The sequence below is a fragment of the Mauremys reevesii genome, linkage group 2, assembly GCF_016161935.1.
Source record: "Mauremys reevesii isolate NIE-2019 linkage group 2, ASM1616193v1, whole genome shotgun sequence".
In the NCBI taxonomy this organism is placed as follows: Eukaryota; Metazoa; Chordata; order Testudines; family Geoemydidae; genus Mauremys; species Mauremys reevesii.
In genome coordinates this window covers 153,251,836-153,265,739 of record NC_052624.1, presented here as the reverse complement: position 1 = coordinate 153,265,739, position 13,904 = coordinate 153,251,836, and the positions used below count along the sequence as shown (strand labels likewise).

The following is a 13,904-nucleotide window of genomic DNA, read 5'->3' as shown; positions in this document are numbered from 1 at the left end:
CTTTAACATTTAGAAAGACTAGATTCCAAGTTAGTGCCAAGGGCATAGAAATCAGGATCATGCTGTTTGGAGTATTACTAGGAGGGAATAAACCACTAGCCAGAACAATTAACACATTGACACTATGCCTAATGTATTCTTTTCAGAATAAATTTGTCCCAGATCTAACCAAAATAGTGCTGCAGATGCAGGATTTAAATAATGAAACAGGGTGACTCTATCTGATGCCTCAGAAACAGGAAGTTCTAATGCTTTCCTCCTCTGAACCAAGCCAAACTATCCTGGCCTTAGACTTAACAGAATGGGTTTGCATGGGGAAAGAGGACTATATTTGTTTTGGGGTATTTTAAGTGAGTTGATATGCAAGTATCAATAAGTGAGTTTCTTATTCTTTCCTTCACCTACCCCTCTCCCACAAGGAAAATATTGCTTGGGGTGGGGAAAATGTTCGTTGTTTAGAGATAGCTACAGAGTGCTCTCTCAGTCTACAGGCAGAGACGAACAGAAAGTCAAGAATCAAAACAGGTTAGGATAAAGAATGGCTTAAAATTTTTAAACTGCATCTAGTGAGGGCCATTTATGTACCACTGCTAGCCGGTATCACCCTTGAAATATTTCTCAGGAGTTCCCCCTCTACAACAACTTCAAAAACTGTCTTGCCTTTAAGGCTTTGCATCTCCTGCTGCTGAACTTGAATGCACCATAGCTCTGGGACCTCTGAAGGAAGTGACACATTTTCCTCCTGGAAAGGAAGCAGCTGCCTGCAGCAACAGTCCCCAGACTTATTCACAGGCTTAACTCCAACTGTCCATTCTCTTTCATCGCTTTCTCATAAATGACTTCTCATTACGCAAGCTGTGAATAACTCTGTAGAGAGCGTAATTCAGAGATCTGGGTCCTGATCTTGAAAGTTACATAGGAGTCAATGGGGTTCTTCAAACCCATACTCTCCATGTAGAATAACTTGCAAGATTGGGATCTCTATTTTTTCAACCCCAGCACAAAGCAGAAAGGAAATTATTGGGCTTGTGAGGCACTTTTTTGCTTTTCTATGTTGGATAAAAGCCTTTATAAGCCTTTAAAGCTTTTGAGAGGGTTAAATGGGTGGGTGGGGGAGAATGAGGGAGTATTAGAAATTCAGGTCTTTCAAACCCTGGATAATTGGAACTCTAATAAATTTATGACATCATGAGTGCCAATGAAGTGATTCTTTATGAATAAAAAAAATCCTCTCTTAATGTTCTTATATGTCAATAATTCTACCTTAAGAGGGAAATAGGGCTCAGGTAGAATAATAAGAAAATATAAGCTGTCTGTTTAAGAGCGGACAATTGTCCCTGGCTGAATTCAGAATAACACCTCAACTAACATGCAAACTGGACCAGTAATTTGGGATACCTTTCTTAAACTTCACAGCAAAGAATCCTGTGGCACCTTATAGACTAACAGACGTTTTGCAGCATGAGCTTTCGTGGGTGAATACCCACTTCTTCGGATGCAAGCAGTGGAAATTTCCAGGGGCAGGTATATATAAGCAAGCAAGAAGCAAGCTAGAAATAACGAGGTTAGATCAATCAGGGAGGATGAGGCCCTGTTCTAGCAGTTGAGGTGTAGATTGGTCCAGGCTCTGGAAAAATTCCACCACGATTTCAACAGCTTCCACCCCTCCATCAACCTCAGCCTGGACCAATCTACAAGGGAGGTCCACTTCCTAGACACCACGGTGCAAATAAGTGATGGTCACATTAACACCACCCTATACCAAAAACCTACCGACCGCTATGCCTACCTTCATGCCTCCAGCTTTCATCCCGGACACACCACAAGATCTATTGTCTACAGCCAAGCACTGAGGTACAACCGTATCTGCTCTACCCCGCAGACAGAGACCAACACCTAGAAAATCTCCACCAAGCATTCTCAAGACTACAGTACCCACACGAGGAAATAAGGAAACAGATCAGCAGAGCCAGACGTGTACCCAGAAGCCTCCTACTGCAAGACAAACCCAAGAAAGAAACCAACAGGACTCCACTGGCCATCACATACAGTCCCCAGCTAAAACCCCTCCAACGCATCATCAGGGATCTACAACCCATCCTGGACAATGATCCTTCACTTTCACAGGCCTTGGGTGGCAGGCCAGTCCTCGCCCACAGACAACCTGCCAACCTGAAGCATATTCTCACCAGCAACTGCACACCGCACCATAGTAACTCTAGCTCAGGAACCAATCCATGCAACAAACCTCGATACCAACTCTGCCCACATATCTACACCAGCAACACCATCACAGGACCTAACCAGATCAGCCACACCATCACCGGTTCATTCACCTGCACGTCCACCAATGTAATATATGCCATCATATGCCAGCAATGCCCCTCTGCTATGTACATCGGCCAAACTGGACAGTCTCTAAGGAAAAGGATAAATGGACACAAATCAGACATTAGGAATGGCAATATACAAAAACCTGTAGGAGAACACTTCAACCTCCCTGGCCACACAATAGCAGATCTTAAGGTGGCCATCCTGCAGCAAAAAAACTTTAGAACCAGACTTCAAAGAGAAACTGCTGAGCTCCAGTTCATCTGCAAATTTGACACTATCAGCTCAGGATTAAACAAAGACTGTGAATGGCTTGCCAACTACAGAACCAGTTTCTCCTCCCTTGGTTTTCACACCTCAACTGCTAGAACAGGGCCTCATCCTCCCTGATTGATCTAACCTCGTTATCTCTAGCTTGCTTCTTGCTTGCTTATATATACCTGCCCCTGGAAATTTCCACTGCTTGCATCCGAAGAAGTGGGTATTCACCCATGAAAGCTCATGCTGCAAAACGTCTGTTAGTCTATAAGGTGCCACAGGATTCTTTGCTGCTTTTACAGAACCAGACTAACATGGCTACCCCTCTGATACTTAAACTTCACAGGAGCCTGACTTTTAGAATCAGCAACAGAACAAGCATTAGAACTAAGGATTTCCTGTCTAATACACAGACCACACCTTTCTCCTGTTTATAGCATTAACTTATTCCCCACCAGAAAAGCCATGTAAATGGAACAATCCACTTTGAAATTCTGGCCTCCTTCCTTCCCTTTGCAATTCATTCCTGGCATTACTTTCAGACTCTCTCTGTTGCACAACCAGAAGAGTCAGTTGTTATTCCAAGACAAAGGAAAGTAAGCAAAGAATGTCTCAGAACAGCTTGAGCTGCAATGCACACATACTTTTTAATTGCTGAGTTAACTAATGTTTGCAAAACACTGTGAAGATGTCCTAGAAGAACTAAATACTATTAAGTACCAATAGAAGAATGAACCTAAAAACAACATGGACCATAAAGCTAATGATTATAAAACAGCAAATGATACACCAATAATCATCACACATCACTTAACTACATAACACAAAAATGGGGGGAGGAGTTATTTTTAAAGGTTTTCTAAAAAGGTTGTTAGGATAGCAGTATTGCTAACCCCATGCATTCAAAGACAGGTCCTCTAAAATCATGAGTTGTCTTAAAAATCATGAGATTTTAAAAAAATAGCATTGGGAATTTTTATTTGCTTGTTGGATTTTGAGCCTTTAGAGGGTCACATTTTCAAGCTTTTCCCCAACAACCACAAGATCTAGAAACTTATATTAAATATAAAATAAAATGAACAGATTCTCACAGATTCATGATTCCAGGAGTTGAGGGCTCCACATTTAACATTGGGAGAGCCGGCAACACTGGGCTGATCTATCGATTGGAGCAAAGAACTGGGAGACCACAATGCAGGGCTCTATGTCTGACTCCAGCAATCTCCCCCATACTCCAACCTACACTGTACAACTAATTTAAAAAGAAGTGTTTCTTCAAATAAAGTTTGACCACCAGGATGGATAGGTTCATGCAACCTAATATTAACAAACAGACCATGAATCTGCAATGAGCTCTGTGCAAGCAGATTACTCTCCCTGTGTAACCCATCCAATTAAGTAAATAGGCCTCCTTACAGACATAAAGATCTCCTCCTATGCAGCTCATTGCAGAATCAGGAGTTTATACTCCCCTTTAACTGGGCTACAACTGCAATAGCTGAAATTACTTCTTTATTAACACTAACTTCAGTGCTGCACAAAGGATGACTATATCATTTGGGGGTAAATCCCCTGAGTTGTGTCTTCTATACTTGAGTTTACCCTTTGAAGAAGAAAAAAAAACCCTCTCTACAGATATAATTTACCTACCTCACAGGACAAAGTGGCAGCTCATTAATTAACTAATGCTTATAAAGCACTTGGAGATCCTCAGATGAAAGGAACCATAGCCCCCAAGCTGTATTAGATAAATTATACTTATAAAGATGGAGCTTAATGGTTAACTGCAAATTCATTTACAGCTTCCTGCTCTTAGCAAGTAAGTTACTTGTATATAGCTTCCTCAGTCTGCGTTTTCACTTTTGTGGACAGGTGATTGGGGTGACCTGATTCCCATATAAAAAAATACAATAACTATTCCCTCCTATCCCAGAAATAGTCCCTGTTAATAGCCCATGAATGTTTTCAAAAGCAAACTTAATGTACTTTCAGCTGTATATCCAAGCTCCTCCTCTTCCTGCTCTGCTGACCTGGTAGTTGTCCCTCATAAAAGTAATGGTGCTTAGGGCCGCCTTCATCTATAAGTTACTTCTTGCTCCTCAGAGATGCAGTATAGTATCTCAGGTAAGTATATTTTAAACTATGTTGTTTTCACACCCAAAATGCATTTACCTAGTGCTCTTCATCCATAGGCCTCAAAACCCGGCGTGAGGGTGTGCAAGCCTGTTCATCCTCATTTCACAAATGAGAACATTTAAGCATGGAGAAGTTAAGACAATATTTACAGAGGTGGGTATGTCAGTTCTGGGGGGTTCATAACGTGACTATATGACCCTGATTTTTAGAGGCACTGAACTGAAGATAAGGCTGTAGGATCTGAGCACCTCTGAAATCAGCCCAGAGATTTCTTGAAAGGAGTATTCCAAAACTGAAGCACCCCAAATCAGAGATCACTCCAGAAAACAGTGAATTAAGTGTTTTTTCCCCAGGTCACACAATGAGTAAGTGATAGGTCTCATGATTGCTAGTGCTATGCTGTAGCCATATCTCTAGGTTTAATAGGATCATGTAAACTTCCCAATCCATTTCTGTTCTCCTTTTGAATTCAGAAAAATACTTGTGATTACAGCCTGTTTGCTTCACCTGTTTCAGAGGCTCAGCAGTTTTGCCTGAGCTTTACTGTCTTTTTTTTTTATTTATTTGAAATTGACATTTCAAATAAACCCCATGCAACTGAACTAAAATTTAAAAAAAAAGCATCAAACTGGTAACTTTTTGCAGGCTCTGGTCTCACATGTGGCATTGTGCAATTACTTCTCTTTAACAAATCCATTATGAAAATGGACTTAAACTTGTCTTGTAAACTATTTCCCTTAACACAGTTGTCAAATCATTTCCCAAACCAATTAGCTTTTGTGCTAGCAAAAGGAGGGCTAAAAAGCCTGGAACAGCCCTAATTTAGGAGAATACCTATAGGAATTTCCAATACCAAACCCCATTGAGGCTTCCTCCTGTACAGCTAGTTAATCCAATGAGCTTTATACTTTTTAAATGACAGTTAATCTGCTTGTATACCCAAATTCCTCATCTTTCTTTGCAGGGGTTTGTTCAGTGAGGAATGGCTTAGGCCACTGAGTTACAGAGCCACTAGACTTTATTGCTGTGTTATTTTGCTTAAACAGCTCTTTAGATGACGGTTACAAAGTGATCTACAAGGTATGTGTCATCTCTGTCCACTTTCACCTAAGATCTCCAGTGTCTGCAAATGGAGAGATTAATTCCTAAGTGCTCATTAAGTTGTGCTGCTTCTAGTATATCGTGCTCAAAGCTGCTAGCAATTTTAATGTTATACCTTTCCAAAGAGGAAGCACTAAATAAAAGAAAATCAGTTTTAATAACCAAGCTATTATAATGCCTTCAGCTTCTAGTAGCTCTAATAGGCTCTGCCAATGGCCCCAATCCAACAAACACTTACAAGCACATTTAGCAGGTGAATAGAACCATTGACTTCAATGGGAGAATGCCCATGAATCAAGTTAAGGATTTACATAAATGGTAGTCAGGGTCAGGCTGATGATAGGACTGGAAATGTGCTAGTTGTTACCTTTGTTTAAACAGAGTTATAGCTGTGATGATACCCTGAGAACAGGGATTTTCAGGGCTTTATAGCACCCCCTGTTCTGAGTGAACTCAGGACAAGTGAACCGACTGATAGCAAAGGAGAATGAAATCCCCATATGCTTTAATGCAGGGGTCGGCAACCTTTCAGAAGTGGTGTGTCAAGTCTTCATTTATTCAGTGTACCTTAAGGTTTTGTGTGCCAATCATACATTTTAATGTTTTTAGAAGGTCTCTTTCTACAAGTCTATAATCTATAACTAAACTATTGTTGTATGTAAAGTAAATAAGGTTTTTAAAATGTTTAAGAAGCTTCATTTAAAATTAAATTAAAATGCAGATCTCCCCGGACCGGTGGCCTGGATCCAGGCAGTGTGAGTGCCACTGAAAATCAGTTCGCTTGCTGTCTTCAGCACACGTGCCATAGGTTGCCTACCCCTGCTTTAATGCATCAGAATGTGACAATTGCCATTCCAGGTAGGGGCCTGGCTATTCTGAGAGTATTTGTATCAGTGTAAACTCCCAAGACAGACGTGCTGCACTGATGTAAACTGGGGCTCACACTAGTAATGTAACCTGTGAGTACACCTGCACAAAGCTGACTGCAGGGCCAGGGCTATTTGACCATTTTGTTAAGCAGGAGTTTCCTGCTGGCAATAGTACAAAAAAGCTAAAACTATGAGTTGTCAATTTGTTGGAAGGTATTAATTAAATGGCTGTATAGCTAGGAACAATGATATGAAATTAAGAATAGGAGAATTTAGGCTATCGGGAAACTTTGCCAAATATTAGTGTCTTTTAGCCTCTGCAGTGGTTTCCCAAAGACAGTGATGGAAGTCTCGGTGTTTGAAATGTATTAAAACTAGACTGGATGAAGTGCAGGAGAATATGCTGTAGGAAACCATTCTGCACAGATGCCAGATAGACTAGATGTGACCTAATAGGTCTCTTCTATCGCTAACTTCTATGTTCCATTATAATTAATGCCTTTGTTATTTCTGGAATTGATTGTTATAATTCATTATCCTCTTGTCTAACAGATCATATTATTAAGAAACTGCAGCAGACACTGAGTATGCTGCTGTTAGAGTTCTTTCTGTGTCTAGATTGTTTGATCATTGCCCTAGTTTTGATATATTTTCATTAGTTACCTGTCCGATTTCACTTGATTTGCTTGAACTGATTTGTGTGTATGTGTTTTTACCACTGCCCTCTAATAAGCTGAATCAGGACTCATAGACTTTAAGGCAGGGTTTGCTAGGTGTCTCAGTCCCTATATTGTTCTCAGCTAATGTTGATTCTCCTTTAGTTAAGTGGTAAGGATATGGTTTTGAAACACAAGGATATGGGTTCTAAACTTGCAGCTGCTGTGAAATTCTGCATGGCCGTTATGTGTCGCATAATGACCTTCAGTTGTAAGCTTTTTAGGGCAAGGACTGTCTTTCAGTTTGTGTTTGTACAGCACCTAGCACAATGTGGTCCCGGTCCATGATAGGCATTTCTACCACAATACAAATAATGAACAGAAACAAAAACGAAAATGGTGAAGTCCTATAGGTGCCCATGACAGACTTGTCATCATATGGTTCTTGGTTTTCTTAAGGTTAATATCTGTTGATTGTGCTAAATATAATTTTATGGTAGTTGTCACTCTGGATTCTACCCGAGTCTAGTTTATGCTATGTGAATATGGAGTTTGTATTACCTTTTCATGTGTACAAACATGAATCAATTTTTAAACCACAATTGAACAAGGCATATGTTTAAGAATATTTTGTTCAGTGTAAATCACCCTGGGATGTCTTGTGAAGGGTATTGTATAAATTTAGCATATTGCTGTTAAAGGCCCTGATTCAGCAAAGCTATTATGCACATGTTTAAATCCCATTGAAGTCAATGGGAAATAAGCATTTGCTTAAGAATTTTGCTGAATCAGGGCCATAAGATAAACATTCCTCATTTGCACTAATCACTGAACTGGCGTAAATAACTGGATTCCATGAATTAACAAGTGTGTGAACATACAGACAAGCAAAGATCATGCATCCTGAGATGTTTCACTTGTTATCACAACTGTGATTTAATGTTTGTTTATAACACTTCATTATTATAGTCTGTAGTTCAGTTTGTTTGGGGTGGGGGGGGGGAAGGCGGTGGTCTTGGTATTATGTGGTATTATAATACTTTGGCATTGTGATATTCAATGTTTGCTAAAGGGTGGGGAAGAGACTGACTTTAGTTTGTGCTAATTATAGAGTGAATTAAGGAATCGCCATTACATTAGAGAGCTAACGCTGTTTCTGAAACAATGTCTCTGAAGAAGTTTTTGAATTAATGTGTGCTGTAAACTATGGGCCAATTCCATTTCTGGAGTAACTCCATAGGAATCAATGAATGAACTGAAGCTCATAATGCAAGAGAGACTTGCTTGCTAAGTGGTGGCCAGATATTTTTGCTCAGAGCTGTGCAGCATTGCTGTCAAGGAATCCTGAAACAACTGGCCAGGTTTCATTGCAAATTTGAAACTCAGTCCAGGTTTGCCCAAAGGTTTATAGATCTAGTGAGTAAAGATGGTCAGAACACCTCTGAGTTTTGGGAAAGTTTTGGACCTTGTTTTTCTGGCTGGCTCTTAACACTATAGTGAGTCACAAACACCACTTCATCCTGGGTTATGACCATCCTCAAACTTTGGGCAAGTTTGGCTCTGGACTTGTTGACTTGCTCTAAATTCTGTAAGGAACCAAATAAAAGACCTGGATCCAAACACTCCCAAATGTAGCAGAAGTGTGTCTAGGGAGCTAAACTTTGTGCTCTCTCCACTTTCAAGTGAATCTGGAACCAGTCCTGAGTGGAAAATTTTAGTTATTTATTTATAGGGTTGTATGCAGCCCCCAATACTGTGCAATCGGAATGCCTCACAAATATGAATCTATCCTTTCAGTAACCCTGTAAGGTAGGCAAGTATTTTATAATCTCATGGAGGCTCAGAGACCAAGGCTTAAATTTTCAAGAATGGCCTATGATTTTTGGCAGCTCAGTTTCTAGGTGACTAATATGAGACATCTTGAGGCCTGATTTTTCAGTGACTGGAAAGCATAATGGGAATTAGGAATGGGGGTATTAAAAAAATAAAAATAAAAAAAATGGAGATATACCAATCTCCTAGAACTGGAAGGGACCTTGAAAGGTCATTGAGTCCAGCCCCCTGCCTTCACTAGCAGGACCAAGTACTGATTTTTGCCCCAGATCCCTAAATGGCCCCCCTCAAGGATTGAGCTCACAACCCTGGGTTTAGTAGGCCAATACTCAAACCACTGAGCTATCCCTCCCCCCAGTATACACACTGCTGCTGGCATGGAGGGAGAATGGGCCCCCCCTGGTTTTGGAGGAAGGTGGATTGAGGGTCACAGTCTCTTGCAGAAGAAAGATTAGGGGATTCCGGTATGGGGGGAGAAGGAGGAATGGAGAGGCTTGTGGGGGAAGGGGGAATAAGGGTGCATACAGATGTTTTTACATGAGGGGAGGAGACTATGGGACCCTGGAATGGGGTGGTGCATACAGAGGCCCTGGTATAGGGGGCGCACAGTCCTGGGCATGAGTGAGAGGGTTGGGTGAGTTGCAAAGAGTCCCTGAAATAGAAGATGAGATGAGAGGGTGGCCTACGGGTGGAATAGAGGAATGGAAGGAGCCCCTGGTGAGTGCAGCAAGCTTGGTTTACAGAAGCTATGAAGGACATAACCCTCTGGTTATATCTGAGACTTGTGTGTGATTTCCATGAAGAAAATCAGGCCCTAGGTGTTTCAAGCTGGAAACTCCAAATCAATGAAAATTTTGTCTTAACCAACCCTAACCCTTAAGCAACTTGCAAATCACACAGCGAGTCTCTGATAGAGCTGGGAATACAAGAGCAGCTCTTTAATTCCAGCCCACTTTCTTCTCTAGGGCTGATTTGTGGTTTCCCATTTATAGCCATGTAAAATCACTGAATTTTTAGATCTGTTCAAACTGGAATTTAGATGTGAAAGTTGAGGTATCTGAACCACATGCTGACTGAAAGCAAAGGAAACATTTACACAAATCTCTCTAAAGCAAACCTGATGAATTCTGCAAGGTCCTAACTGGATTGGATGCAGTAATTTATCTGAGTTCTGCATGTTAATTGCAGCTGAGACTTGAGGTGGGACCTAGTGAGCTGAAAGGGAGCCTTCATCCTTTTCAAGCCAGCAGGAGCTGTGCCAAGCTGGTCTCGACTGGAAGTCTTTCTTTGTAGATCTTACAGGCTGTCGGGATGAAAGGTGGATGTAGGCTAAAAATGGCTCAGGAGCATGGCTGGGTATATGCAGGGAATAGCAATGAGAAAGGAGAAGGGTTATCTAGTAAAATATGAACTAAAAGGCAATGGACATTGTGGAAACCATCCAAGGGGGGCTGGGGAGGGAGAAATGTGCATCCAAACAGGGTATGTGGCCAGAACAGAGGAAATGCTGGATAAGACGAACGAGGAATGTCATCAGAGGACAGCAAGAGTATGAAAAGGAACAGGGAAGACTCAATGCATGGGTGAAATAAGGAATGGGGTGAAAAATACTTTGAAAAACAGTACAGGACAGAAATAATTGTGCACTGAGAAGGCGAATTGATCTGACACATATGTTGAAATCTATTCTATACCTTTTTCAATGTGATAAATCTAACTTCAGAAATAAAACACACAACCTCCCCATTTTCAGAGTGGTAGCTGTGTTAGTCTGTATCAGCAAAAACAACAAGGAATCCTTGTGGCACCTTAGAGACTAACAAATGTATTTGAGCATAAACTTCGTCAGATGCAAGATGATTTGTAACCAAGTTCTTTGGGGGATTGGAACGTAGCTAATTCTTTGAAGTGCCATGTCAATTTGTGACATGAATCAGAGGGGGCCCAAAACCCTTTTATCCAGCAGCTAGTGGATACTGGGCTGGGATATGGGCGCAGTGGCATAAATGGCAAGTGCTAGCCAGAGTTGTGAGCACAGCAGGTGCAGACAGGGCAAAGGTATAGGTGCAGAGGGCATAGCTAGCTGAGGTTGACCAGAGGTGAAAGTGCAGTGGGCCCAGCATTAAGCAGGGAGGGCCTGTTGGGGAACATAGCTGTTGCAGGTAGGGTGACCAGATGTCCCGATTTTATTGGGACAGTCCTGATCTTTGGGTCTTTTTCTTATATAGGCTCCTATTAGCCCCCACCCCCTGTCCTGATTTTTCACACTTGCTGTCTGGTCACCCTACAGGTAGGCCAGGTGTGTAGGAGAAGTGAATGCTTTTGGCAGGTGCTGGACAGAAGTGTGGGTGCGGTGGTCACAATGGGCAGAGAGGTTGGCGGATGTGCAGCTGGTGGAGGCTGGGCCAGGGGCGGCTCTATGTATTTTGCCACCCCCAAGCATGGCAGTCAGGCAGCCTTCGGTGGCGCACCTGCGGGAGGTCGGCTCTGCTGGTAATGCGGATTCAGCAGCATTCCTGCTGGAGGTCCACCGATCCCACGCCTCCAGCGTACCCGCCGCCGAAGCGGCGGGACCAGCGGACCTCCCGCAGGCATGCCGCCAAAGGTGGCCTGACTCAGTGATTTCCCTACACGCCCACCGGGGAGGTGGACGCCCCCCCTGAATTTTCTCAACACCCCCCCCCCCAGTTTTGTGAGCTAGTTACATACCAATTTAGTGACTGTTTGGAAATCTGAATTTAAACTGAAACATTAATACACACTTTAAAAGCTTATACAGTATATGATAAAATGTGTATCTGAAAAAGTATAATAGATTTGAAAAGTATGAACATAGACTAGCTTCCTTGCTTTCTTATACAGCTGTTTTTTATGATGTCAGTGCATTCATTTCGGTGATGTTGGCCAACCTAATAATTTCAAATGATGATTTGTAAGCAAAGTCTAAATGAATTCTCCCCGACAGCTAGTGATGAGCTGGGGGCTAAGGCTTCAGGGCCAGATTATATTTACATTCACACCTAATCTACCTAGGTATCCAGCAAACAGAGCTGTGTTGTCCAAGTGATAGATTTTGGCTAGGGTTGGTTTACAAACCACTTGAATGTAGGGGGAAGGGGGGATGAAATGTTGTTCTTATTGTATGAGTAAAGGGCAGTAGAACTGTACTTAGTCTGTGATGATTTGAAGGCATCAAGAGAGAGGGTGGGGACCTGTCCCTCTCCACTGTTTAAAGACAGAGCTGATTAGGCTCCATAGAGTCTTTTGTTCTGTTAAGTGACCACTGCAGCTGAAATCACTGACAATCAGGTCTAAGTGCTTAGTCCTGTTGTGGGGCGAAGTTCCTGCACTGAGAGCTCAGCTGAAATCACTGAGAGCTGATAGAACCTCAAGAGACCAACTCGCAGAGGTCACAGTGGTATGTGACAGCAGAAGGTGACTGTGCAGGGCCATTGGCAACAGAGTGGTGGAGTGAATGGTGGCACAACGAACAGCCGTGGCCAGAGCGAACTGTGCCTTCTTGCCCCCCACCTGGAAGGTGTACTCACGTGAAAGCACCTCTGAACCCTGAGTCTCCACTGACCAAGGACAACACCAGTGAGTGGGGTGCAGTGGAGGGAAAAGTGAGGGGCACATTAGATAAACATTTGTTTGTTGGACTATATTTTAGTCACTTTGCTCCAGAATGCTAGATTTGTGACTGGGAATGGAAACTTATATAAATATGTTTCCCAGTAGGCCAAGATTTTTAAAATGCAGTATTTGCCAAGGTTATCTCACATTGTTGCTATCTTGGGAGGTCATTATGTTGGGAATTTTCTGTACTAAACATTTTTATTATAATTAATTTTTACATAAGAATGGTCATACTGGGTCAGACCCATGGTCCATATAGCCCAATACCCTGTCTTACAACAGTGGTCAAGGCCAGGTGCTTCAGAAGGAATGAACAGAACAGGTAATCATCAAGTGATCCATCCCCTGTTGCCCATTCCCAGCTTCTGGCAAACAGGCTAGGGACACTCGAGCACGGCGTTGCATCCCTCTCATCCAACATTGTTTGCTTTTGTGACTGTTGCTGCACATGGAGTGGATGTTTTCAGAGAACTATCCACAATGACTCCAAGATCTCTTCCTTGAGTGTTAACAGCTAATTCAGATGCCATCATTTTGTATGTATAGTTGAGATTGCTTTCCAATGTGCATTATTTTGCATTTATCAACATTGAATTTAATTTGCCATTTTGTTGCCCAGTCATCCAGTTTTGTGAGATCCCTTTGTAGCTCTTCGCAGTCTGCCTGGGACTTAACTATCTTGAATAGTTTTGTATCATCTGCAAATTTTGCCACCTCACTGTTTACCCATTTTTCCAGATGAATATGTTGAATAGGACTGGTCCCAGTACTAACCCCTCAAGGATACCACTATTTATCTCCCTCCATTCTGAAAACTGATAATTTATTCCTACCCTTTGTTTCCCATCTTTTAACCAGTTACTGATCCATGAGAGGACTTTCCTCTTACCCCATGATGGCTTACTTTTCAAAAGTCAATTTAAATAAAATACTTTTTTTTAAATGTCATTTTGTTTAGAAATCCAGACCTGTTATGTGTTTTGGTGTAACTTGCATTATTCTTATGTTAAATTTACATAATCCTAACAAAACATTTACTTTATTCATATCTCTTTTATATATCTCATTGGTCCTGACACCCCCC

The 13,904-nt window shown here is 41.9% G+C and overlaps 1 protein-coding gene across 2 annotated transcripts in view; it reads left to right on the top strand.

The window, feature by feature from the left end:
• The first annotated feature begins 4,259 nt into the window (after positions 1 to 4,259).
• Positions 4,260 to 13,904, top strand: part of PPP2R2A (protein phosphatase 2 regulatory subunit Balpha) — a 74,512-nt gene continuing 64,867 nt past the window's right edge. The window contains exon 1 of one of the 2 annotated variants that reach the window (XM_039522212.1): positions 4,260 to 4,408. In XM_039522212.1, the coding sequence (XP_039378146.1) occupies positions 4,366 to 4,408 (43 nt within the window). In that variant the 5' untranslated portion in view covers positions 4,260 to 4,365. Of the gene's footprint in view, positions 4,409 to 4,581; positions 4,714 to 13,904 lie in introns of those variants that run through there. The other variant, XM_039522213.1, reaches the window with a different exon arrangement.